General features: G+C 44.1%; 1 protein-coding gene across 3 annotated transcripts in view; it reads right to left on the reverse strand.

The window, feature by feature from the left end:
* The window catches only part of PRKAG2 (protein kinase AMP-activated non-catalytic subunit gamma 2), an 84,204-nt gene that overhangs the window by 17,749 nt on the left and 42,392 nt on the right, over positions 1-24,063 (reverse strand). For 2 of the 3 annotated variants that reach the window (XM_053468308.1, XM_053468309.1), the window contains exons 4-5: positions 4,457-4,677; positions 2,092-2,143 (exon numbers count right to left, since the gene is read on the reverse strand). In XM_053468308.1, the coding sequence (XP_053324283.1) occupies positions 2,092-2,143; positions 4,457-4,677 (273 nt within the window). Of the gene's footprint in view, positions 1-2,091; positions 2,144-4,456; positions 4,678-20,831; positions 20,961-24,063 lie in introns of those variants that run through there. The other variant, XM_053468310.1, reaches the window with a different exon arrangement.

Here is a 24,063-nt window from a genome sequence, read left to right on the forward strand (position 1 = left end):
TCTGAACTATTCCAGCGCTTCTGGTTTTATTTATTTATTTTTTAAGGAGGAATTTTTTCCGACGGTTAAGAATGCGGTCAAGCGAGCAAAACAATCCCCGTCTCACCTCCGAGACCGCAGGTTTCTTATACAACACATCAGCCCAGGAGCTCCTAAAGATGGTATTTTTTTTTTTTATTTATCAAAAAAGCGGACAAAAGCTAAATTATTTTTATTATTATAATATAAATGCTAATAATAATAATAATAAATACTTCATTATACGCCAGGTCCTCACATCTCACGGAAAAGCAACACACACGCGCAACTTGACAATATATATAATATTCACAGACACACAGAACTGTCTTATTTTTACGTATTCATTTTTATTTTTACATAATATTCTCTCCCGAGGAAACGAGATTGCTGGATATCCATGATGCAGGACGTCCGTGAGCAGAAAACGTTATCTAGGCTTCGAGTTAACTGGAAGCACATCAGCTTTCGGTACAAGCCTCCCCGCGTCCACTACATCACAATCGGCCCCGGAATCTGGATTTTATATGAACCAAACACAGCCTGCGAGTCTGTAATAAAATTAGATGCTTACACATCGGAGATCTGCCGTCCCGGTGATCAGAAGGTCACATTCAAGACGTGCTTAAGAAGTCAGTTCATAGTTTTAAAGAGCACCAAGCGATCCGAGCGCCCCAGGTGCATTTCGAGGAAAACTGACTGATATTTTCAATTTAAAAAAAACCCCAGCAGAGGCAGAATCCATATTTAGTTCTGAAGATTGTGATTGGCAGAAGGCATGAAGCCAAGACGTAGATCCTTACTGCGAGCAGACATTACAAGCCAACAATATACTCTTCCAACAGCGTGCCGTTTAACGACACGGGTCCTGCGGCACACGAAGACCCCCCGCGTGACCACCCCCTTTCACAAACTGGTAATTCCCCGCAGATACATTCACAGCCTCTTTAAAAACAGCAACATTACAGGTAAAAGACAGAACTAAAATAGCTACGGCGGTAACTTTACGCGACGCTTGGGGCCGGTCGGAGCGGTAAATCCTCACTCTGACACGTCAATGACATCACTGCGCTAAAAAATCAATTAAGACAAGCCAAGGACCGACTAATTGCACATTTGGCGGTCATTCTGTCTGTCAGGGAAACACGCATTGGACACCGGGATAGATAAGAGTCCCCCGGATATTCGTGGACTGCAAATCTCATCACTCGGACAAGCGATTCATGAGGGTCACGGGGGTTTGTAACCACGTCCCAAAACACATACACTGCTAATTAGAAAAGGGGAGACGGTTGGATAATATATCTCCGTTTAGACTGCAAGCTCTTTGGGCAGGCGTACGCCCAGCCATTACTTCATGTGACCCACATCCATCATAGGTTTAACCGTTACAACGCCGTGCCCCACTTGCGTGAGCCCGGCCCAGAATTTCGAGGTGTCCGGTTATAAACGGCCGAGCTGGCAGCGCTGGTGACAGCTGCTGCTGACTTTGGGAAAGGGTGTCCCGAGTCTGAGCGTGCCAAGATCACCCAGCGGAGAGCCCGCCTGACAGCAACGGGGCCCGGGCCGGGGGGCCGAAGAGTCTAAGGAGGGAGAGACACTCATAGATATATATATATCTGTGATTTACAGGAATCGCAGAATCCCACAGGTTAATAACATAGATACATATAAACAGAACGTTCCAAACAGCTGTAACTAAAATAATTATACGTGTAATTAGTGTATATATAGATACATGTAACCCATGCATGCATGCATGTAACCCACACAAGCCCCTATTAAAGCATGTCAGAGACATGTAGAAGTTTATGTATGTATAACTGCGGGTAATCTCTTTATTGTTGCCGTATCCCCTCTCAGAAGGCCCTGTTTACAAGCAGGGGGTTCCCATAAGCTAAGCCCCTGCATGCACACATATATATATATAAAATTTCAATATTCAGGCCTGGCCAGTCTGACCCACTGAGACATCCTGCACCTCCTGCTTGACAAGTTAGGCGCAGGCCGGCCCCAGTGATGAGGCAGCAGGTGACAGGCGGCGCAGGCAGTGTCTGCGGGCTGTAGTCCTACCTTCCTCGTCCAGCTCCAGCTTCTCCAGCATCCCTTCCGCGTTGCCTTGAGCCTGTGTGGGGAGAGGACACAGAGAGAGCAGTGAGCATGGAGGGGACCGGGCACGGGGCGCCACCACTCACCGGGCTGCTTCTCCCTGCACACACAGCACCGGCTCTGGCCAGCCGAAGGGGGCGGGGCTCAGCACTCCCACGCCGCAGCGCATTGGACAACCTGGGTGAGAGGGCTTCCCTGATTGGCAGGTGAGGCGGAAGCCCTGGCCAACAGTAGACAGCGGGGTGAGCAGTATCCGCCCCCTTCTTAAGGCGCGCAGACACTGCTGGCGGCTGTCACTGTGCAGACGGGGGATGTCTGAGGGGCCCGGGGGCCACACCGTCTGAGGCTGACAGGCAACACGAATCGCAATGAGGGACATTAACCCCTTCTCTGCTACGGGTGCGGTGTATACAGTGCTTATGGTAAATTCAAACCGTTTCCCTGATAGACCCCTCGGACACAAATAGGACTTAATGCCCCACAGCGCGTGAGGTAATTATTATCCACAATATAATTACAATGACGTGCCCTAAGGGTATGAGCTACAATATAAACACAGAACGGCATAGAAATGTATCTAACCCATCTGCTTTCTGGGGGTGGGTATTACTATTATTAGGAGCATCCATAATTAAAGGGGCTCTTTGGGCATACCTGCAGCAACAACAACTTTATATCAGGTCATTGCTAATTTAAGAATGTATTCAGCAGATGGAGAGATATCGTTACATTATCACCTGCATTTTAACCCATTTATTTCCTTTTTAGGCCAGGAACTCTGTATAACAGAGCCATAAGGCCAGATAGCAGATCACAGGTAGTGTCCTCAGCCCCTGTAGTATTTGTTAATCACCCCATATTTAAATTGTACTGCGCCGTGGACTGTTTTGGCCCCTAATAAAGGATAATCAGATTAAAATGCCCTTTAAATTGACCACTTTCTCTTTTTTTTTTTTAAATATAAAAATAATATAAATGGTAAATAACTGACGCATACATTTTTCCTTATAAATGACTGGGGTCTCTTATTATACGCGCACAGATTTCTTGGCGTGACCCCTTATGCTCTTAGGTCCTTTAGTGAACCAACCTAGAGTTTGTTGGCCCAGCCGCAGTGGGCTTTTCAGTTGAAATTTTCATCGTCTATTGTAACCGGACCCTAACACTATCAATAGAAACACTATAGACGGCCAGGTTTGCCTTGGTGAGCTGCAATTGTCCTTTTCACTCTAGATTGTAAGCTCTTTTGAGCCGGGCCCTTCTTACCTGATGTTTCTGTAAGCCAAATTGTTATTTTATACACTATTTGCTATGTCCTGTCTACTCACTGTGCAGCGCTACAGAATATGATAGCGCTATATAAAACAACAAATAATTTCTGGCAGGTAGTTCCTTTTTTTAACCCAATGGGTTCACTTTATCGGAAAAAGTCTTAATAACCCAAACTATCTGTCAGTTTAATTTGTTACAATTAGGTATGAAGGTGCACGGAAATGTACATAATTGTGGTTGGTTTGAGAATATTTTCACCTCGGGCTGTTTTTTTTTTAAGGAGTTTAGTAGGTTTTCTTCGCTATCTCAGTTCCTCGGAAATGCTCAACTTCTTAGAACTTACAGAGCTCTCCTTTCACTGACACTTTACGTTTTTACACCAGTTTGGCTTCTACTAGACTTGAGGATTAGTGAATAAAGCCATTTACTGGTACCTCGGCGCTGGGTTTGTATAGAATGCAGATCATTCTCCTATCATTAGATGAGGATCCTGCGTCAAACTACCTGGAAAGACTCCTCTGTCTGGAGTTCTGTCTCCCTCTAGTGGATGTTTTCAGGTATTTTTCAGTTTACAGAACTGGAGGTCAATGTAATAATAGCACTATGGAATATGCTGGCGCTCTATAAATATACCATCTAAATAATCATCTTTAGGAAGCAGCTAAATTACATTTATAACCACAGGTACCATTTATGCAAATGTGGTTTGCTTCACCTGTAAGTATTGCTTCAGGTGATAAAACCAAGCGATGCCATTACAACCCTAAATAACCTTTTCACATTTTAAGTTATTACTTTGATATATAATCACCTCTTTATAGGGCTTTCTATAAGTTACCTTATTCATTAACAATGAATTTGACATATCGAATACAGCGCATAGCTCTATTTTGTAGCAGGAATCTTTAGCATACTTTAGTGCAGGAATAAAAAGAACATAGTTTAGATTTCAATGTAAAAATTATACCGACGTGAGAAGAAAACTCCCGCCGGTGGTGGAGTAACAAGCAATACGGTCAAATAGCAGTCCCCAGGACACAAGTCTTAAATTACTTACTGTTTTTGAGGTAGTGCTGGGTGATGATGTCGCTAAAGAGGATTTTGTCACAGTCATCGACACGTGGGGCAATGAAAACCTCTGTCCTGTGTCCGGCGGGGAGGAGAACGAGCGTAATCGGGCTTCTAACCGTTCTGGCTCATGTTTGTAGGATTCCAGGGGAAAGCTGGGCTGCTTGGTCACTTGCGTGGGGGTGGACGGGGAAGAGGAGAGTCCTGAGGCTGTGGAGAGAATGACACATCGTGATGTTTCAGGTCCTACATGTCACGAAATGTGTAGACAAAACACTCACATCATCACAGCCTTCCCAGAAGGTTAGCACCATGTAATGGAACTCCATATAATGAGAAGACTTCACTTTGAATAAAACAAGCATATCCCTCATGTGCGAGCTTTGAAACGGCGATCAATAACAATTTGTTTTTGAGGTACTTTACTGTGGAAAAATAAGACCAACGATGACATCGAAGCCGTGCTTGTATCCTGCAGGCTGCCTCTATTATTGCATTTTTTTTTTTACATGAAACATTCAAGGTTGCATTTTTTAGCACGACAACTCACATTTCTAGTTTTAGCCCTTTGACTATTTGTTTTAAAGCTCAAGGAGATAATTAGATGATTAGTTTACTTCTAGTTTGCAAATTCTGAGACAAGTCCTAAAACCCCAGTAACAACAACAAATGCAGATTACGCTAGAAAGAATAACATTAAAATAATGGATTTTTTTCCCCTACGCTGTTAATTTACTCCTGGTTAATGAGGTTAAGCAGTTTAATTTCGATATGTAACAGATGCTTAGATGAGGACAAATAACTTCATATCTTGGCAATAGTCGGATGTAGAAATTGGCATTGGGGACAATGAGCTGTCAGCGAGAAATAAAGAGAGGGACTTCCGATGACGTGAAGGTAAGCAGGCAGTCAGAAAAAGCAAGCAGGGCGCTGGGTTGTACGGCGAGACGCATTAGTAGCAGGACGAGGGAGATGGTTCTGTCACTTTACAGATCTCTGGTCAGACCTCATCTAGAATGTTGGGGGCAGTTCTGAAGACCCCCATCTCCAGAAGGATATTGAGACATTGTGGAGAGCGTAGAGGTCGGCGACTAAGATGCTGAACAGTTTAAATGATAAAAATATCAGTAAAGACTAAGATGTATATAGCTTGGAGGAAAGGAGCCATAAGCAGACACTAGAGGATCAGAGGCTTAGATGTAATGAAGTTTTAATTTACTATGAGAGGGGTAAATAAGTGGAACAGCTCCCCAGCAGAAGTGGTAATTGTTTACCCAGCACCCCCCCAGTACCCCATCTCTATCCTACCCATGTTTTTGGCAATTCAGATCTTGAAATCTGGAGGCTGAAATGTAATGTAATGCATCTGTCATTGCAAAGAGGCCGTGGTGGGACTTTAATGGTACTTCAATCTTTAACCCCTTCAGTCCCCCTGAATAGCTCGTAAACTGTGCCTGTTTGTAAATCCTGGGCGCTCTCTTTAGGAGGCCGTCATATATCAAGTTAAAAGTTTTCTGATTTCACAAGCTGAACATGCTAATTAAATGTACCAGACATCCATGCGCAGGTCACGTGTTCCATCAAAACAAGTGACATTAATGCCTTTTCCTTCATTTTATTGGCTGTACTCTTTATGGGGATGACGGCTCTACTGTTATCGCAAGATTCCCGGCTCCGGCGATTTCCACAGACCTTGCATGGATTAACATTTCACGTTTTACACGCAGCGGCCGGGATAGGAAGGCACAAGTTAGGGTTGTCCTTACCTAATTAATATCATACCTACCAAGTGTCCCGGTTTAGTTTTGCCACTACCTCTGTGGGGGACCTAAATCCTCCTGTCCCTCTTTTCTAGGAACTGCCTTACAAAGTTACATAAATAGCAATCACTACGTCAAACACGGAAAAATATTAGGCTTAAAAATACATTTTAGACTGCAGTGACGCCGGGAAACCTTGCTGATGACTGAAGGGATAACTTTCGTACAAATTCTGAGATCTGTTCCCTTAATACATCTAAAACTTAAATGTAAATTAGATTCAAAATGTCGCATACATTAAATATAAATGACACGGCAAAAGTTTTTAACATTTTTCACTGATAAGCAAAAAAAACCGCAATTGATTACAGAAGCTTGCAATTAATTGATAACCCTCCGGAGTGTGTGTGTGTGTATATATGTATATGTGTATATGTATATATATGTATGTATATATATATAATCTCACTGTGTAAGAAGGGCATTTATCCAGGGCTTTTAAAGAAACACTTATCACATGCTGTCCATGTAAATGTAGCATAGCGCAGTTACAGTGTTGCACAGAAAGCACCTTTGTTTAATATTATACCCATCGCTGGGAATTTTCTAGGCTTCGCCCAACGAGTCTGAAACCACAGAATGAAAATGTGTGATGTATCCATAAAGCACGGTCTGTCCCAGAATGTAAAAACTAAGCTTATAAACTGGTAAATTTCCCACAGTAAGAGCTGAAAAAAAAAATGTCTTCCCGACCGGCGGAGCAGAACTAACGATGTCACAAAGAAAACGTACAAGCTTAATAATACGCAGAATAAAGTGGAATCAGAAACACCCGGACTGTAAACTGGTATTATCTGATTTCTACATAAACAATTCACCTGCTTATCATAAATAAGCCCTTTGGGCCTTTTAATGAATGTTTCTCGCTCAGGTAAATGGTTAAATCTTAAAAAAAAAATTCCTCCCAGCATAAGAAACGGAACTTCTGTTAATTAAGGAAGAACTCATAATAAGCAGGGGTTTTTTTTTTTAAAACGTGTTTTGTTAAATAAGGCTGTGTTTAGTAACAAACATACTTTGTGTTCCTTCTAGATAATAAGCCGGGTCCTCTCCACTGTTTGTTTTTGTAAGTGAAAATTGTTATGTGATAATCCAGTATGAGGGAATGCTGTATGTGCATTATGCAGACAATACAGAAATAGGACTGGATGCGGCAGCGTTACACCTGTAAGCGGTTGAAGCGATACTATCGATACATTAATGTACTTTTCCTTGTTTTTCTGTTGTTTCTGCAGATGGCCTTTATAAATCACATTGTGTGAGCATCCAAAGGCGTCCTGGAACCCTTTGTCCAATTTACAAAACACCATCTATGGTACTGGATACAGCAAGGTATCATTTTAATAGTAATAAATAGTTAAACTTATACACCACCGTTTCTTTAATAAGGAAATCGTATTTTAAGATGTTACTGCTGCTTTAACAGAGTCTTACACCAGTGCCCCGAGATGGTTCACGGCTTTCCATCCTACCGGCTGGATCCGGCTCCCGGGAGAAACCAAACTCTTACTCACGGAGCTGACATTTAGACCTTTAACAGAGCACGTCACGCTCAGCAGCTCTGCGTTCAGTGCTATTTATTTTAATGTCTCCTGGACGCAGAAAATGCCATAAAAACATTCTCCTCCTCTAGGCTGTTTTATGTTAGCGGAGAGAGCGTGAATCGTTTGAGAAACATACGGGCAGAGATGCTGCAGTGTGAACGCGCAGCACTCACTTCATTGGGACGGGATCAGTCGGGGGTGGTTTTGTCCACAAATGATATCAGACAGAGGGTCAAACGAGCCGTTCAATATGTCCGGCTGGGAGGAAAGACGAGAGAGGATGTGATAGAAATATCTAAATACTTTAAGGGATTTAGCAAAGTACCAGAGGGAAGATTATTTCAAAGGAGGAGGAAAGTTAGCACCAGAGGCCATAATCTAAAACTAGAGGGTCAGAGGCTTAGATGGAATGGGAGACAGGAAGAGAATGGTAGATAAATGGAACAGCCGCCCAGCAGAAGTGGCAGAGACTAATACAGTGAGGGAATTTAAAATTGCAGGGCTGAGACATAAAGCTATTCTGAATCTAAGACGAGACCAACGGCTGAATCTTTACAGTAGGAAAAATGGGCAGACCAGATGGGCCAAATAATCTGTCAAATTGTTTCAATCCCGGTGTTCTTAAAAAGCCGTACCTTGTATTATGATCTTATTTAAAGATTCCAATTACAGGGAGACAGTAATAGCTATGAAAAATATTGTTTTACTGATCCCTGAAGACATTAGTCAACACTGCCCCTTTAAGGAAATGGTCTCGCAAAACGTATATTGTTTTGATATATTTGGGGTTTTTTGTGGCAATGCAAATAGTGTTTATTGTTTATTTCCCAACATCCTTTGCCTTCCTTTTAAAGTAAAGAGACCAAATGCTCCCCTAAGTGGGTACTCATAACCGCATCACTCACAGCAATACAAACAACAAGCCCCCCCCCAGCCATGACCCCCCCCCAAAAAAATAGTGTTCCTCTTCGGCCATTAGATAAATTGGGAGATCAAAGGGTTAATGTAAAAGATTCCCATGGTTTTAATAATCCCAGGTATGTGTCCAAACACGGCTATTCAGCTTAACCCATCGCTCTGTGTTTAGAATGAAGACTAATTTGAGGCAGCGTTTCCCCAGACGAGGCAAATGTGTTTACAGGCGGGAATTAATTCTCCTCGGAGTTATGACGTATGATGTCTCGCTGAACCTCCTGATTTATAGGCTGCTCGGTCGTGGCCTTTTAAATATGTACAGATCTCAATGTATGTCACCAAATAGAGGCATTTCTTTGTGTAAAAGCTTCTCCTGGCATAGTCCTGGAGCATAGGAATCCATCCACCAACATGGGCTGATTTTATGATATCTTATTCATAACATGCAGATTGATACAAAGCACGTTGTGTATAAAAAGTGGCTCGGTTGGCTCTGCTGATATAAGATCCTTTTTTAAATGCTTATTTTTTTGTACACAACCCCTAAATACATAAGTGGGTTAAAGAAAAATGTATACATAACATATACAATATATAGACAAGTATTGGGACATTACACCAACAGGGGCTTTGATGACATCACATTCTAAATATATAGACATTAATATGAAGCTGGTCCCCCCTTTGCAGCCATAACAGCTTCCTCTCTTCTGGGGAGGCTTTCCACAAGATTTTGGGGGGTTTATGTGGGATTTTTGCCCGTTCATCCAGTAGAGCGTCTGTGAGGTCAGACACTGATGTTGGACGAGACGCCCGGCTCGCAATCTCCGTTCCAGTTCATCCCCAAGGTGTTGGATGGGGTTGAGGTCAGGGCTCTGTGCAGCCCGTGAAGTTCTTCAACATCAAAATCATCCGACCGAGTCTTTATGGATCTTGCTTGTGTCCGCTGCACTTCAGCTGTTGGCTGGACATCCACGGGAAATGAAGCATGTATGACTAAATGCCCCTTATTTTTTTTCTTAATTCCATGGGTAATAAAAAAAACTTCCCGGGGGTTTTCATAACCAAAATATCAGTTTTTTAAAGCACAGTTCCCCTTTTCCATATTTGAACGCGGAGAAATTATACATCACTTTGTTCAAAAGTAGGGCCTTCTTTTTAAAAAATCATAGAAATATATAAAACATAAAAAAAAAAAAAATACTTAGCACCACAGCTGAATAATAACCCAATTTATGTTTGGTAACATCTGATTATAGTCATACCCAACATGTCCAGAGAACCACATCCATGCCTTTCATATTACCCTATATTACACTTTTTTTTTTTTTTTTTGCCTTAAAGGGTTTGGGGGGTAGTGATCTGCCATTCGGTGAATGATAGTGTACCGGCACTCGTGGCGAGCACTGTTACACATGATCAGTCGGCGATGCTAGCTTCTGCCCACAGGCTGCCAACAGACAGATCTCCCTGCTGCTGCAACAAAGTCAGGACGTACCTGTACGTTCTAATGGGCTTCTTGGTAAGTCCTAAGAGGACTGAACGACCCAGGGAGCTGTAAAATTGCTACTGTCACAGCCACTCCCTGGCCACGCCCATTTCCAAATCCACCCCATACATCAAGCCACACCTCTTTCCCAAATTGGGACAGCTGAAATGTTGGGAGGCATAGAACTGGGTTCCTAAGCGAGGTAAGCCCTACTAAATAGAGACACTTGTCAGGTATGGATTTAGATACTAAGTGGTAACCAATCATCACTACTATGACCATAAATACAGAAAACTAAAATGTATATGGCAGGTAAACTATTCTCAGGGACCATAAAAGAGGTTAAACAGCTTACGCGTTTACTAAATCCTCTTCCCAAGGATTCCAAAGATTTTATCTTGATGAATAATGACACAAGTTTGGTGTTAAATAGTTGAGGATTGTCTAGGATTTAGGAAACTTTTTAGAAGTATCGCCAAAGACTCCGTTTTAATCAAAACATTTCTCCTGTATGTAGACCAGAAGCGTTTTCCTGTCTCAGACCGACTATCCAAATGGTTCCGTAATATTCCCAACAGCCCCTGTATCGCAGCAGTAAGATCTCCAGTGCCTAGGCCAATAGCAACCGTGAGAGATTCATTCGTTTATAAACCCTAACTGTCGGTCACAGATGCCAGAATCAGGATCCAGGAGCGGGGGAAGTTGGGTGCCCGACAGGCGCATCAGAAGCCACACTTGCCAACATTTCAGAGGGACTCGTCTATTTTAAAGGGTGTGTTCAGGGGGAGTGGCTAGAACTTTTGCGACTTAGTGATAGCTATTAAAGGGACACATAGCCCCCCCCATGCATTTGGACCGGGGAAGGGGGGGGGGTGATAATGTAAAGGCCACACTCAGCATATGCATGTGATAGCTAGAGCTTCCCTTTAATGTAACTGAGAAAGAATGTATTTTATTTACGCAATTTAATTTATAAATATTAGTGTGACTCTTAAGGCTGTAGAACCCAGCAATACCCTCTAACATCCTGAGTTCTATAAAACAGGGCCATCAGGGGAGGGAAAAAAGGGACACAAGGATTTGGGTCCCATGGAGGCATTGGCCCTGCTAATTAGAGACACTTGGGATTATGCAGTAGCTTCTTACTTTATTGATCGGGTTTCATATTATCCATACTAATTGCGAGTCTCCCAGCAGCCTGGCTGCCCGGCGGCCCCTCTCCGCGTGTGGCTTGCAGATTGGGAGGGAAATAGAACCGCTTTGTCGCTTTAAACCTACAGTATTTGGCCCCGTTCAGTTTGACGCCACATATGGTAAGTGCAAAGTGTACAAGATGACCGAGAGCGAGCGGCTTTGGTATCAATGTGTGACAAGCTTGGCTGTGTCGGAGCCAGGAAAATCTGCAGCTGGCCGGGGAAGCCTGCGATTTCATGTCATGTGTTACATGTGATGCGAGGAAAGCGTGACACGATGAATGGTGCTGCTCTTTAATAAAAGGTATCATTAAAACCCAAGCTCACGTTTCAACGTATCGGCGGGTGAATGGGATCCGAACCAGCGCAGACAACCCCTTCCTGATACGTTACCCGGGTTGCTTTATCCGCCTTTCGTGCAGGACACGTATGTTTCACACGCTACTAACTCCTGCATGTAAAGTCCTACCCTGCTGTACGTGGGCTCTATACATTCACATACAACTCCATACCTCCCATGTGTCCCTGTGTAGATTAGCCAGTCCTTTTACGGGACCTAAATCCCCACGCGCCTCTCTTCTCCCCTGAAGCTTTTCTAGAAGCTTAGAATGTTTGCTTTGTTTATGCGTTTTATTTTGAGAATTGACAGAAAACATTGGTTTTTAGAATTATGTTTCACGCTTTGTCATCTTTCCTGCCATCTAAGATGTTGGGAGGTCTCCTTATCTAAAAGGAATAACTGGCTAGGGTTTTACACAAAGGTTTTATCCATTTAACCGTTAAGTGCTTATGTGCTGTAGAATTAAAAACATTACTAAGAATTAAAAACGTTACTAAGAGTCAGCCATGGTAACTTTCTCCTGCAAGAAGAGACAAAGTAGCCATGCATAATTAATAGGAACAAGATGATCGCACGGATTTAACTATACATTATCTGGGGCCAGCTCAGCCCAGGGCCCAGGACCCAGATTAGGTGAGCCCTTATTATTTATTGTTTTATATAGCGCTGTACATTAAGGGACAGTGGGATGAATGGGCCCGTTCCATATACTTGCCCTAATGTGATTGCCCGGATTGATGTTAGTAGTCGGCACAGAGCATGCATTGAGAAAGTCCTCCGGAGCATTCACATTCCTGCAGGTACAATGAGATCTCTGTTAAACGAGGTGCGTCTGTTCTCCCAGCAACACAAACTCAATACTCCTATTAAAACTTTTAACGGTTTTCAATCTGTCATCTCGTTATTATATGGAACCAGAACACGTTCGGGACATTTCCAGAGAAAGAATAATAAGTTAGTATGTGTGTATATTCACAACTTCCAAAGAAGATTTAGTAATGACCTTCAGCGGCGGGCTGGCCCCCAGGCCGGTCCAAAATCGTTCAGAAGGAGTCGGCATTTTGGACAGGCCCTGGGGTTGGGATGGAACGCAACGGGGTCACGCGGGGTTACATGACCCCGTGGTAAAAGCAGGTCTGCTCACCGCCAGAATTGAATAAAGAGTGTATGTGTAAGTATGAATGTGTATGTGTGTTAGAGAGAGTATGTGTTAAAGGAGACCCTTTCCTGTGCTGCAGGAAGAGCTTGGCTGGCCCTGTATAATGTATAGTTAAACCTGTAAGATTTCTTCAGGACCCTCACACATTGAATTATACATTATACAGACCTTCTTACTGGAGAACCCTGCCCGTATTGGCCATTCATAATGAATTGTGATACAAGGATGTTGAAACCACAACCCTCCTGGCTGCTTTCCCTTTAGTGAATAAAGCCCTAACTTCGCTATGCATTGTCAGGCGCATTCATAAACCAGGAGCTTGAGCTAAACATTTCATCTGACCCCGTATAATGCATAGTTAATCCAGGGAGATATCTTGAACGTATTTAAGTATACATTATAAAAGTCTACCAGCTAATAAAACACTAAGTGAATAAACCGCAGAGGCCAATAAACTTTTTTTTTTTTTTTTTTTTAAATGTCTAAATGGATTAGAATTGTTTAAACACAAAAACGCCACAAAGGTCATTTTAAACATCAATTTAACCCCTGAGTTGCCATCTTGTGCAATCTTGTGGTCCTAAAAGGGTTAAACTGGGATTCCTACAGCCTGTTCAGTAAAACAGAAAACGTCTGAATAATCAAAGCCTTTATTCTAGAGAAAAGTAACGTTACTCGGTTCCTTTGGCCTGGCCGTAATATATAGCGTATAGTTAGAAATGCCCGGCGTAAATTACAGTCTGCGGGAAGACGTCTAATCTTTAATTTGCTAACAAGGCACGTTTGTGCGCATTTTAGGTTCGGATTATAGCTTTTGGATATCCATTTAAATTCACTGATGTATGAGTCAGAAACAGACATCACAAAAATCAAAGGTTATACAATTTACCCCAAAAAATAATTAAAGAAAATGCTCAAGAGCCATCATTTACAGGATCCTTGGATTTCTACCCAGGTTTGACATCAGATACCTTCCATCGTGACCCGATTTACATGAATGTCCTGTTCCATTTAATTCTGAATGTGGGGGGCGAGTAGATAATAATGCTCTTTATGAAATGCATATTAGAGCATCAGGTTATGTCATTAACTGGCTAAAATATTTAGAAGAAGACTGTACTTTATTTACACATTTTATAAAGTCATTTAGGGCTGGGAGGGAGAGAACGATTTGGGTCCAATGAATGGCGGCGTTTCCTAGAGAGACAACAGGGAGATGAAATGTTTAACTCCACTGAAATGAAACTGCAGCTCTCCTGCAAACCCTCCTTCCAACTTCCTCTTTAGCATACCTAGGAACTTCCTGGGGTGTAGCCTACATGAAGCTCCCCTTCTGGTGGTGTGGCTTCATGTTTTGGAACGGGTGAGGGTTACACGTGGCACATCACAGAAGATTTGGTTGTTTTGGTGGCAGAGGTGTTGACGCCTTACGGCTCCCATCACGATTGACCAGAGATACTTTAAACATTAAAGTTGGGTAAACTTTGAACACATTAATGGAAACAACCCATCTTAGCCTTGCTGTCATCAGTTGCGAATAAGTGGATTTATGAGACGCATCTTAATGGAAGAAACCACACTAACAAATCACGAGGCAGCCGCTCAGCAGACAATAAAACAGATTATAGTATTACTGATGGTGAATGCGTTAATAATTCAACAGAGCTAAAACATATCTGAAAGTATTTTTTAAGAACTGCAAATGATGTATATAATATATAACAGGGAAAAGAGGAATCTTAATGAAACCCTCATACAGTAAAAAACCCGGCAAAAATCGTATTTTCGATGTAAGGCACTAAAGATCCTTGGCAAGGAAAGGGTTAAGCAAAATTGGATGTATTTACGCATCTCTATGTATAAACACATTTTGGTCATTTTTGAGGCCCTTGCATGGTTATCACCGCCCTACGGCCTCTTATTATGATTTGTGGGGTCAAATAAAGAAGAGACTCCACAGAAAGGGCTGTAAAGCTCCGGGGTGCGCAGAGTAAGTCGTTTGGGGCCTAATAAAGAACCGTATGTATGTATGTATATATATATAGTGAGGCTTGTTGCCCAGCTGGTTCTATGCGCCCTCCAAGAAGCCTGCAGTGCAGTGATATCCCCCCCCCAATAAATAAAAAGGATTCTCGTAATGGGTTGAAAACAAGCAGCGTCTGCCAGCCCTAATTGCCTGTTTTGTATTTCTCCCTATTGATTTCCGTTACGACTCAAAATGTTTTAGTGCTAGAAAAGTCACCGCAAAGTCATTATTTTTTAATCACCCTTTCTCGCTGTGCCAAAACTTCTCATAAATAGCAACGCAGTACTACACAGCATCACCGATCCGCTCATCGGAGCACAAAATCTAGTTTTCCGGTGGTAAATGGACACAATTAACAACAAAACACAAGTAGAGATTTCAAAATCTAAGACTGTAAGAGCCGGATAAGGAGAAACTGAATTAATGATGGGATTGTCCGGGGGAGAACCTGCCAGGTTCGTAGTCCCTGCGTTCAGGTGAGCTTGGAGTGGCCAGAGAGGGACACGGTACCCAGGGTGTACCCGAGGAGCAGGGCTTCTCTGTGACTTCTTATCTGAGTTCGTGGCCAAACTTTCTGCTGTTTCTATACACATTATTGGGCTTTTAGGGCTCTAGAACCCTGAGATACCCTCATACCCAGCAAACATTCCGAGCTCCTAGAAAAGAGGGGCATCGGGGGTTTGGGTTTGAATGTTGGACACTTAGTCAGTCAACACAAAAATTTTGTTAGGTGCACTTAATACAACTTTTACTCTTAGCTCTCATTATTCCCAGGCAGAGTACGGCTGGCTGAGTGTTATAGCAGCTGCCGCTCATCGGATGGTCCCGTTTAATGACTGCCTTAGGCCAGCAGGAGGAGGGAGTTTAAATGTAATTATTCAACACTATAGTCTGTTCTGTTGATAATCAGGTTTCCAATTTCAGCTCTCGCTCGTATCCCCAGATAACGGATGTGTGGCCGGCACGTAGAAAAAAAAAAAAAACTTGATGAGACAATTAGGGACATCTACAGATGATTGCTTCTGCCGGTTTAATGCGTTATTAAATTGCAGTCACTTTTCAGTAGTAAAGTCAAAGTACATTTTCGGTACCAGAAGTGTCTGCGAATCAAGGCGTTAAGTGCACTAAGACTTTTAACAATGTCACCTGAGCTCAAGCAGACAATTTAGCTATGGAACATAAACGGCAAGGCAATAGAAACCATACATCATAAGATACTGGAACTAATAACGCACATGGAAACAAAGATTGGACACATACAGGCGTAATGACTGGCCAAAGAGACAGATACCAAGAGGCTGTTGCCATAGAAATTGAAGGTTTGTGTTTTATGCTTTTAGACCATCAAAGAAAAGAATAAAACAGATCTTCAAGAAAAGATCATTTGAAGAGTTTCCAAAAGTCCAAATTGTTATGTGACACCCCTCCTTAGTGATAAATGATTTGTTCAAGTGGAACAGCACCTTTAAACCCGAAGTGTAGCTACTGAGCTGGTTGGCTATAAGGTAAAATGTCAGGAAGAGACTGAGAAGGCGAAGATCCGAGATACCCTCATACCCCTTGGGTTTTGGAGGCAAACTCTGCAGCCACAGGACAGGAGCCCAACGATGAGACGAGAATTCTTCTCGAGGTTCCATTTGGGCTCAACGGTCCTTTAGTGAAGACGCTAAATGATCAATAATAAAAACATCGGACCTTAGTTTTGGCTCAAAGAAGCAATATTACAAGTAGGCATTTTGGAAAGAATGGACACCATTTAGAAAGGTCATCTGATCGTAACGTCCATTAAGCCACCCAGCACTGGTGGTCAGAAGATCCTACTCATGCGTTGAGTTTCCTCTGTACTGGAAGCTTCGGATGAGTGTTATATGCAAGTAGCCAACTGCCCAGAGAACCCCACGTGATATCTGGTCTATAAATAAAACCACTAAGGTCTCGGCACAAACCCAGTCCAAATGAATCACATCTCACATGAACTGGAAGACTCTCGAAAATACCGCTTTCTTTCCGCTCCCACCCAAGTTAAATCAGCTGTTCACACAGGGACAGGGGGCATTTCCGAGGGCCACCTGCGGCGCGGCTAGAAATAAACTTGGAAGGGGTGACGGCAGCCTCCTGGCTGATGCTGGGATTCACTACGCTGTAGTAAGAGGTGTCAGAAAACCGATATCCGGTTCCTCCAACTTCTCAGAACTTTAAAGGGATAGTAAGAGCTCGAACCGACTGCTAGGGAACGTAGAGCTGGCCATTCAGGCTGCCGGGGTTCCAGACCATTCTATGACCCCCAGGTTTAAGACAGGTAGATCATGGAGTCGCATGCTGGGGCCCCAGAGAATGGTGGCAATTGGTGGCGCAGTAGCTGACCAATCATATTCAGTTCCCGTTCACTTAAATGTTCTTAATCATTATATACACGCTGGTCAGCACCACTGGGCTGTAAGTCCGAGGCGGTGGATCCACGCGCTGTATTTACAAACACGTGCGGGCCGCTGAAGCCGAGGTGTGATATTCATTAGCCAGGGCCGCGGCGGGACACTTCCCGCTAATGTTCCGTAACGTGTTAAAGGTGAACTATTTTTAGTATAGGAGCTGATCTTAGCGTTGCTGTAGCTACTCCTCGCCGACACAAACTGAGCCCCTCTGCCGTGAGTCCCGGGTGGGGATAAAAGTTTCCTAAACTTTGATCGGTGTTTGGACAGAGTTGGCCTGCGGCTCAAAAATTCACCTTGTGACATAAAAACATGCGTCACCGGGCGGTAGAAAATGTGATTACTTTGAAATGCGTGAACACTTGTTTCAATACAGCAGGGGAGGCAAAGTGCAGGATATGGATACATATTACATGCTAATGTTTTAACTCCGTGATTTCCAACCTGGTTCTCAAGCCACACCAACAGGGCAGGATTTTAGAATTAACCCGTTCTGCTCCATAAGAGACATTCATAAAACCTGGACCATTTTTGGGGGGAAATCGGGACATTATCCAGCATCTGGCAATATATTCCCTGGTTAATTGCCCCTAAAAAGACCCATGTTGTCACCCAACACAGTATCTAATTGACTGTTCCTGCTTTGGGTCCTGTAGTTTTCCCAGACCCCCGGACTAATGCCGCCTCTGTCCATCCAGGAGATCCTGACGTGGGGTGCCCTGATTTCGACCTATGATTGATGGATTCTCACTAGGTTGGCTGCATACGTTTCCCCGAGTTTAACCATCCGCCTCTCTCCAGTCCACACACATTGCAGGGTGCCTTACGTCACCTGGCTGGTTAAGCGTCATGAGAGTTGCAGATCCTCAAAAGCAGGATGGCGACTTGTTGGCAACTATGTGATAATTCAGTGGACCATGGTACTTCATCTTTAGGCAATCTAGTGGATGTGTACTACAACTCCCATCATGGAGAGAGAGAAGTATAATGCACAGGAGAAGCGTTGTGTCCGTTCCGCTGGTCCCTATAATTTCAAGGAACACCGATCACAATAATAAAGAACCAGAGCTCGTTCTTACAGATAAAAAAACAACAACAACACGGTTCCTTTGTCTGCCAAGAGATGTCCCGACACAGACAAGATCATAAATACGGCACGTGTACGAAAGTCTCAATGACCTTGGAGGTTCTCTGCGTCTTTGTTCTACAGAACAGTCCTGTTTTCTGTGTACCTGTAACACGCGCCTGCCGACTGCCTTGTACACGCCGGGTATGACATCACATCTGGCGCTTCTAACATTCTCTGAGGTTATTATATATATAATAAGCATTAAAACCTTACAATTTACTTCACTCTGCTGCTAGCACCACGCGAGGTTAACTGCCTTTCATTTAACGCCCATGAATGGGTTAATTTCCCCATGGTGACCGAGAGCGTTAACAAACTGGGAGAGCGGGTAACGCAGTAATTGGTGCTCCGTAGAGGTTACTGGTTTCTCCGCAGAGAGGGACTGCAGCCATTGTAACGGGTCTGTTAGCCGGATATCACAGCTTACGGAACCTTGGAGGGCCAACAACTGTACGGCCAACAATTATCCGTAACCAACAGCAACCATCCGTTTCAATAAAAATATGCCATTCATGAAACAACCACCAACAACTCTGTCTACAAAACACAGCGACTCCGTATAAAGATCAGTTCGGGGGGGGGTTATCATCAAATTAATAAGGATTATCAGAATTAGTAACTTTACGATTGCGTCACTATGTTTAAAGAAGCCGACATTAGCTTAGGAGCAACGCAGGTCAGGAGATCTACAACGGTAGAACATGATGTAATGTCACAGCACCATATTATGTTATAGAGCGTGATGTCACAACTCTTCCCAACCATGACATCACCAATAAATTCTGTCCCAGTCATTCATGGTTAACAATTTCAAGAGGCTCTGAAGCGAGAAGCCCCTTTAAAACATCTGCCCATTATCCCTGATCTAAAGACTCAACCCTAAATCAGTCGTTGGTCGTGTCTTCAGGAGCCATATGCCGATCCTGCGCATGTTTAAATCCCCTTGCTGTATTCTGCTGGGAAGCTGTTCCATTTCTCTACCACTCTCTCAGTAAACACTTCATTACATTACATAAGAGCCTCTGACCTGTACATATATATAAAATCAATATGGATTACACACTGCCTAGTGGGGTGTCTGTCCAAAGTACCTGCAGTTATCTTCTAAGATGGACTTTTTTGGTCTCACTGTATATTTTTGGCGTTATTTTGGGGCTATTTCCCCTCTAGGACCCCATCTTGTGCTTTTTTGAGCCCATATGACCCGCTTGTCCCGACGTCACCTCCCTTCACCTCACTCACAGGCTCCGAAAGACCATCCCAAGGGAATTATTATTTCACTTAAGATTTACTAAAGTCAACTAAACTACATACGCTTAATGCCTTTTGTGTGTTTTTCCAATTTAATCAGACAATGAAATATTTTTGACCAATTGATGATGACCATGATGCAGGATTGCCAGTAAAGGGTTAATACATTTCTTTACATTAGAACAGTTACATGCATAACACATCTTAGCAGCTCAGGTGGCTTAAAGTCCTTAGAATCGTTAATGTGGTAGATAAATGGAACAGCCTCCCAGCAAGGAAGCGGGATCCTAAATCCTGATTAAGGTTTGAGTGTTTGATTAGATGGGGCCGAACGGGTCTGATCCGCTCTTCTTCCGTGCCAGTAGGAATATCCATCACCATTCATAGAACCAAAACGAATTTCGGTACGAGCCAAACTGTAATCCGAATGAAGCCTCTACTGCGTTAAGATGCAAAGAAAAGATCACAGAACAGGTACTTTAGTTATAGGGAAAGAGGAAGCTTGGGCTAAAGAGCTAACACTCTGACTTGGAGGTAAATTTACTTAAACCTGCAAGTAGGAAGCGCAGCGAAGGCATTTAAATAACTTTGCATTCATGGTGAATTCAGGAAAAGTAACAAAATATAGACATATGCAAAACCCAGAGGTATTTGCCTCTGTAAATTCACAACGCCACCTGCCGCTGCCCTGCGCGCTGGATATTATTATAGGACTTATTCCCATAGCGCCATCATACTCCGCAGCGCAGTACAACGGAGAGAGCGGAGCCAACCCCAGCGGAACCGACATTCCCGGCCGAAACACTTCATAGAATTACACAGAAGAATAGCAAATGGATCCAGCGGGGATAAAACGGTCTATTAACCCTTTAATCACTTGCCATGTCATGCACAACTATGAGGGTCTTCCTCGGCTTTCTAAAAATCCTGCATTAACCCTTTTTAGGGCAGTGGGGCATTTAGTTGCCTGCTTGGACAATGTAATAAATAAAGACTGTAAGTGGAAATCTGAGGCACTTGGCAAGTATCCAAAGATCTATAGACATTTCTAAACACAGCAGCTCCATACCGAGTAGTCCATGGGGCTCGGACTGCCGCCTCTCGCCGCCTCTGCCGTGATCTTTCCGTTTCTTGCTGCCTCGCAGGCTGCCAAAGCGCTTCATTAGATGCAGCCGGCAATGCGACTTCACCAGAGTTCTGCCATTCCCAGAATAACCGAAAAAGAAACGAAATACCCGAAAAAGGTCAAAAGAAAAACTCCCGGCCGGAGCGAGCAAAAGAAACACCTGCCGGGCGGCGGAGCTGGTACCGACTCCTTGCCGAATTAACTACTGGGATTGCAAGCGCCGCCCGGTCTCACGGGGAGTCTGCATCGCGATCTCTCCGCAGATCTTTAGCGCGCATTCTTCTCGTTAAGTGGCGAAGCCGGCTGTGGATACCGCGCAGGGTCGTCTCGCCCGGGAAAGTTCTCTCCTTTTATAAAAGCCCGCACCGGGGGGTCTCGGGAGAGGAGCGGCCGTCATGTGCGCGGCTGCACGGTGTCTCTTTAAACGGACTGTAAATGGACACCGCCCCCCTGGTCCAGACAATTCTTGGCACCGATTGGTCGGAGCACATTCTCATTATGACATCACGCAGCTATTTGGACTCGTGCTCGGGGGCCTTTGCAGAGTCTGGCTGCGGATGAACGTCAAGTGCCCCCGGGTGACAGATCCACGCGTCCAAAAAAAAAAACGTGACGACTCCGAATGGAAAACCGGCTCTTTGTGACCCGTGACGTACTGGCGACCGCAGCTCGTGAGCGATGACAATCCTTTTTCCTTCTTTAACCCCCAGAACACCGACGTCATCCAGATGCTTAGACAACAAACCTCATCACCTTTAGCCAGCCAGAAGCATCAGGCTCCGAGTCAAAGCTAACCTCTTGGTCCCCCCCCAACCCCTTATTTCTATCATTCAACCCAAAAATTCCAGGGAGACCCCAAGGCTGATACAACGGAATCCCCCCACCTGTTTGGGAATAAAACCAACAAAAACGTTAAAGGAATTGTATATTTTATTTGGGTCCCTCCGGGATAAACTCCGGGATTACGGAGGCACGAAGCTGATTCCTCGATTGTCGGTTATTTATTGTTTGATCCTTTTAGATTGTAAGCTCCTTTGCGCCGGCCGCTCTTCACCTTTTCTTTCGGTAAAGCCAAGTTGTGATGCGTTACTTCTTCCATACCATTCACTCATTGTACTGCGCTGCGGAATATGATGGCGCTATAATAATCAATACGTAACGAGGTTTTTAGGGAGTTGTACCTTCAAACTCCATCATATGTCAGCTCCATGGTTCAGGGTTGAGCCGTGGATGGCGTGGTCTTGGTGGAGAAGAGTTCTGATGATTCTGGAATGGATCCCTTAGTCCTCCCCAGTATGATTTCCCTGAATTAAATCCAGTCTCCTGCATGCATTTATGTCATAAGGTGGCACGGATTCCGGTAAAATAAAATACATTCAGGGCTCCGGCTGCTGCAGAACCCGGAAATCCCCCCCGTTGGGGCGAAAAAAGTGTCGTCATTAAATCTTACTTTTCAAAGCCGTTGGAATGTTTCCAGGTGATTGTTACACATTTATTATTATTATTTATTTTTATATATACATCGATCAGCCATTACATTCTGACCCCTGACAGGTGAAGTGAATAACGCTGATAATCTTGTTATCGTGGCGCCTGTCATTGGGGGGATACGTTAGGCAGCGAGCGAACATTTCGTCCTCAAAGTTGATGTTAGAAGCAGGAAAAATGGGCAGCGAAAGGATCTGAGTGACTAACAAGGGTCAGATTGTGACGGCGAGATGACTGGGTCAGACCACCCCCAAAACTGCAGCTCTTTCGGGGGTCTCGGTATGCAGGGGTCGGTACCTGTCAAAAGAAATCCAAGGAAGGAAAAGGGGTGACCGGGTCATGGGGGGGGCGAGGCTCATTGATGCACGTGGGGGGGCCGTGGGGTGAAATCCAACAGACGAGCGACTGGAGCTCAAATTGCTAAAAGGGTGACTGCCGGTTCTGATAGAAAGGAGTCAGAACACGCAGAGCGTCGCAGTTTGTTGCGTTTGGGGGCCGCAGAGCAGTCAGGGTGCCCACAGTGCCCCCCGTCAGCTGCAAAAAGCATCTACAATGGGCTTGTGAGCAGAAGAACCGGACCCCGGAGCGATGGAAGAGGGCGGCCGGTCTGATGAATCACGTTTTCTTTTACATCACGTGGATGGTCGGGTGCGTCGCTGGAGAACACGCGGCACCTGGACACGTCCATGGGGGCCGCACCTCACAAACTAACAGGATCTGATGCTAACGTCTCGGTGCCGGATACCACAGCGTAGCTTCAGGGGTCTAGTGGGGTCCGAGCCTCAACGGGCTGTTTTGGCCGCAAAAGGGAGACCTACACAATATTAGGCAGGCGGCCATAATGTTGTGGCTGATCGGTGTATATATATAGCGCCATCATATTCCGCAGCGCTGTACAAAGGGTAAACAGGAAAAGTAGTATATAAAATAACATTAATAGTAAACAGCGGCCCATTGTATAAGCTGATGGTGATTTACAGCCACGCGCACGCTCTCCCGGACCCCACCCAGAAGGCAGGAAACGACCATTTATGGGGGGCTTCGGCATCTTATTATAACTACATACATTATGTCACACAAATACTCCAAAGTGCAAGTTTAGCACCCGAACCTAAAGAATATCTGCGCTCTCCTCGTCATCCTATAATCATTATTATCATATATCATCACATTACCATCATCACCTCCCAACAGTAACCCTGATTAAACCCAAGGTAAATATAAAAGGGGAGGAAAACCAGCAAGCCCACAACAATAGAAAAAATGCATCTTTAGGGGCCATGTCCCCCACGGTGTGTCTAGTACTGTACTCGCTTACCAATTCCAGCAAAGATACATGCGCGGATGGACGGCTATGGCGCTGCTATATTGTGGTCATGTAGATGGCTGGCATTACGGCTTACGGAGCATCCCAAAGAAGTGAAGAATAAAAAACGGGAAGCAGGACAGGGATCAAAATTCGGGACTGGCCTGTCCGATACAGGACTGTTGGCGATTATGCAGGAAAATGCAAAGATTTTCTTCAATGGCTTTCCGCAATATTTACATCCAGCCAGGTATAGCAACCTTTAAGAAGCCATTTTTTGCTTTCTATGGCAACAGCCTATCAGCGTCTGCTTTTGTTTCACGTGACAATAAACGTTTCCAGCTAAATTATGAATGAGACTAAATCCAGCAGGAATAAGGA

This window comes from Spea bombifrons, chromosome 5, assembly GCF_027358695.1.
Source record: "Spea bombifrons isolate aSpeBom1 chromosome 5, aSpeBom1.2.pri, whole genome shotgun sequence".
NCBI lineage: Eukaryota > Metazoa > Chordata > Amphibia > Anura > Pelobatidae > Spea > Spea bombifrons.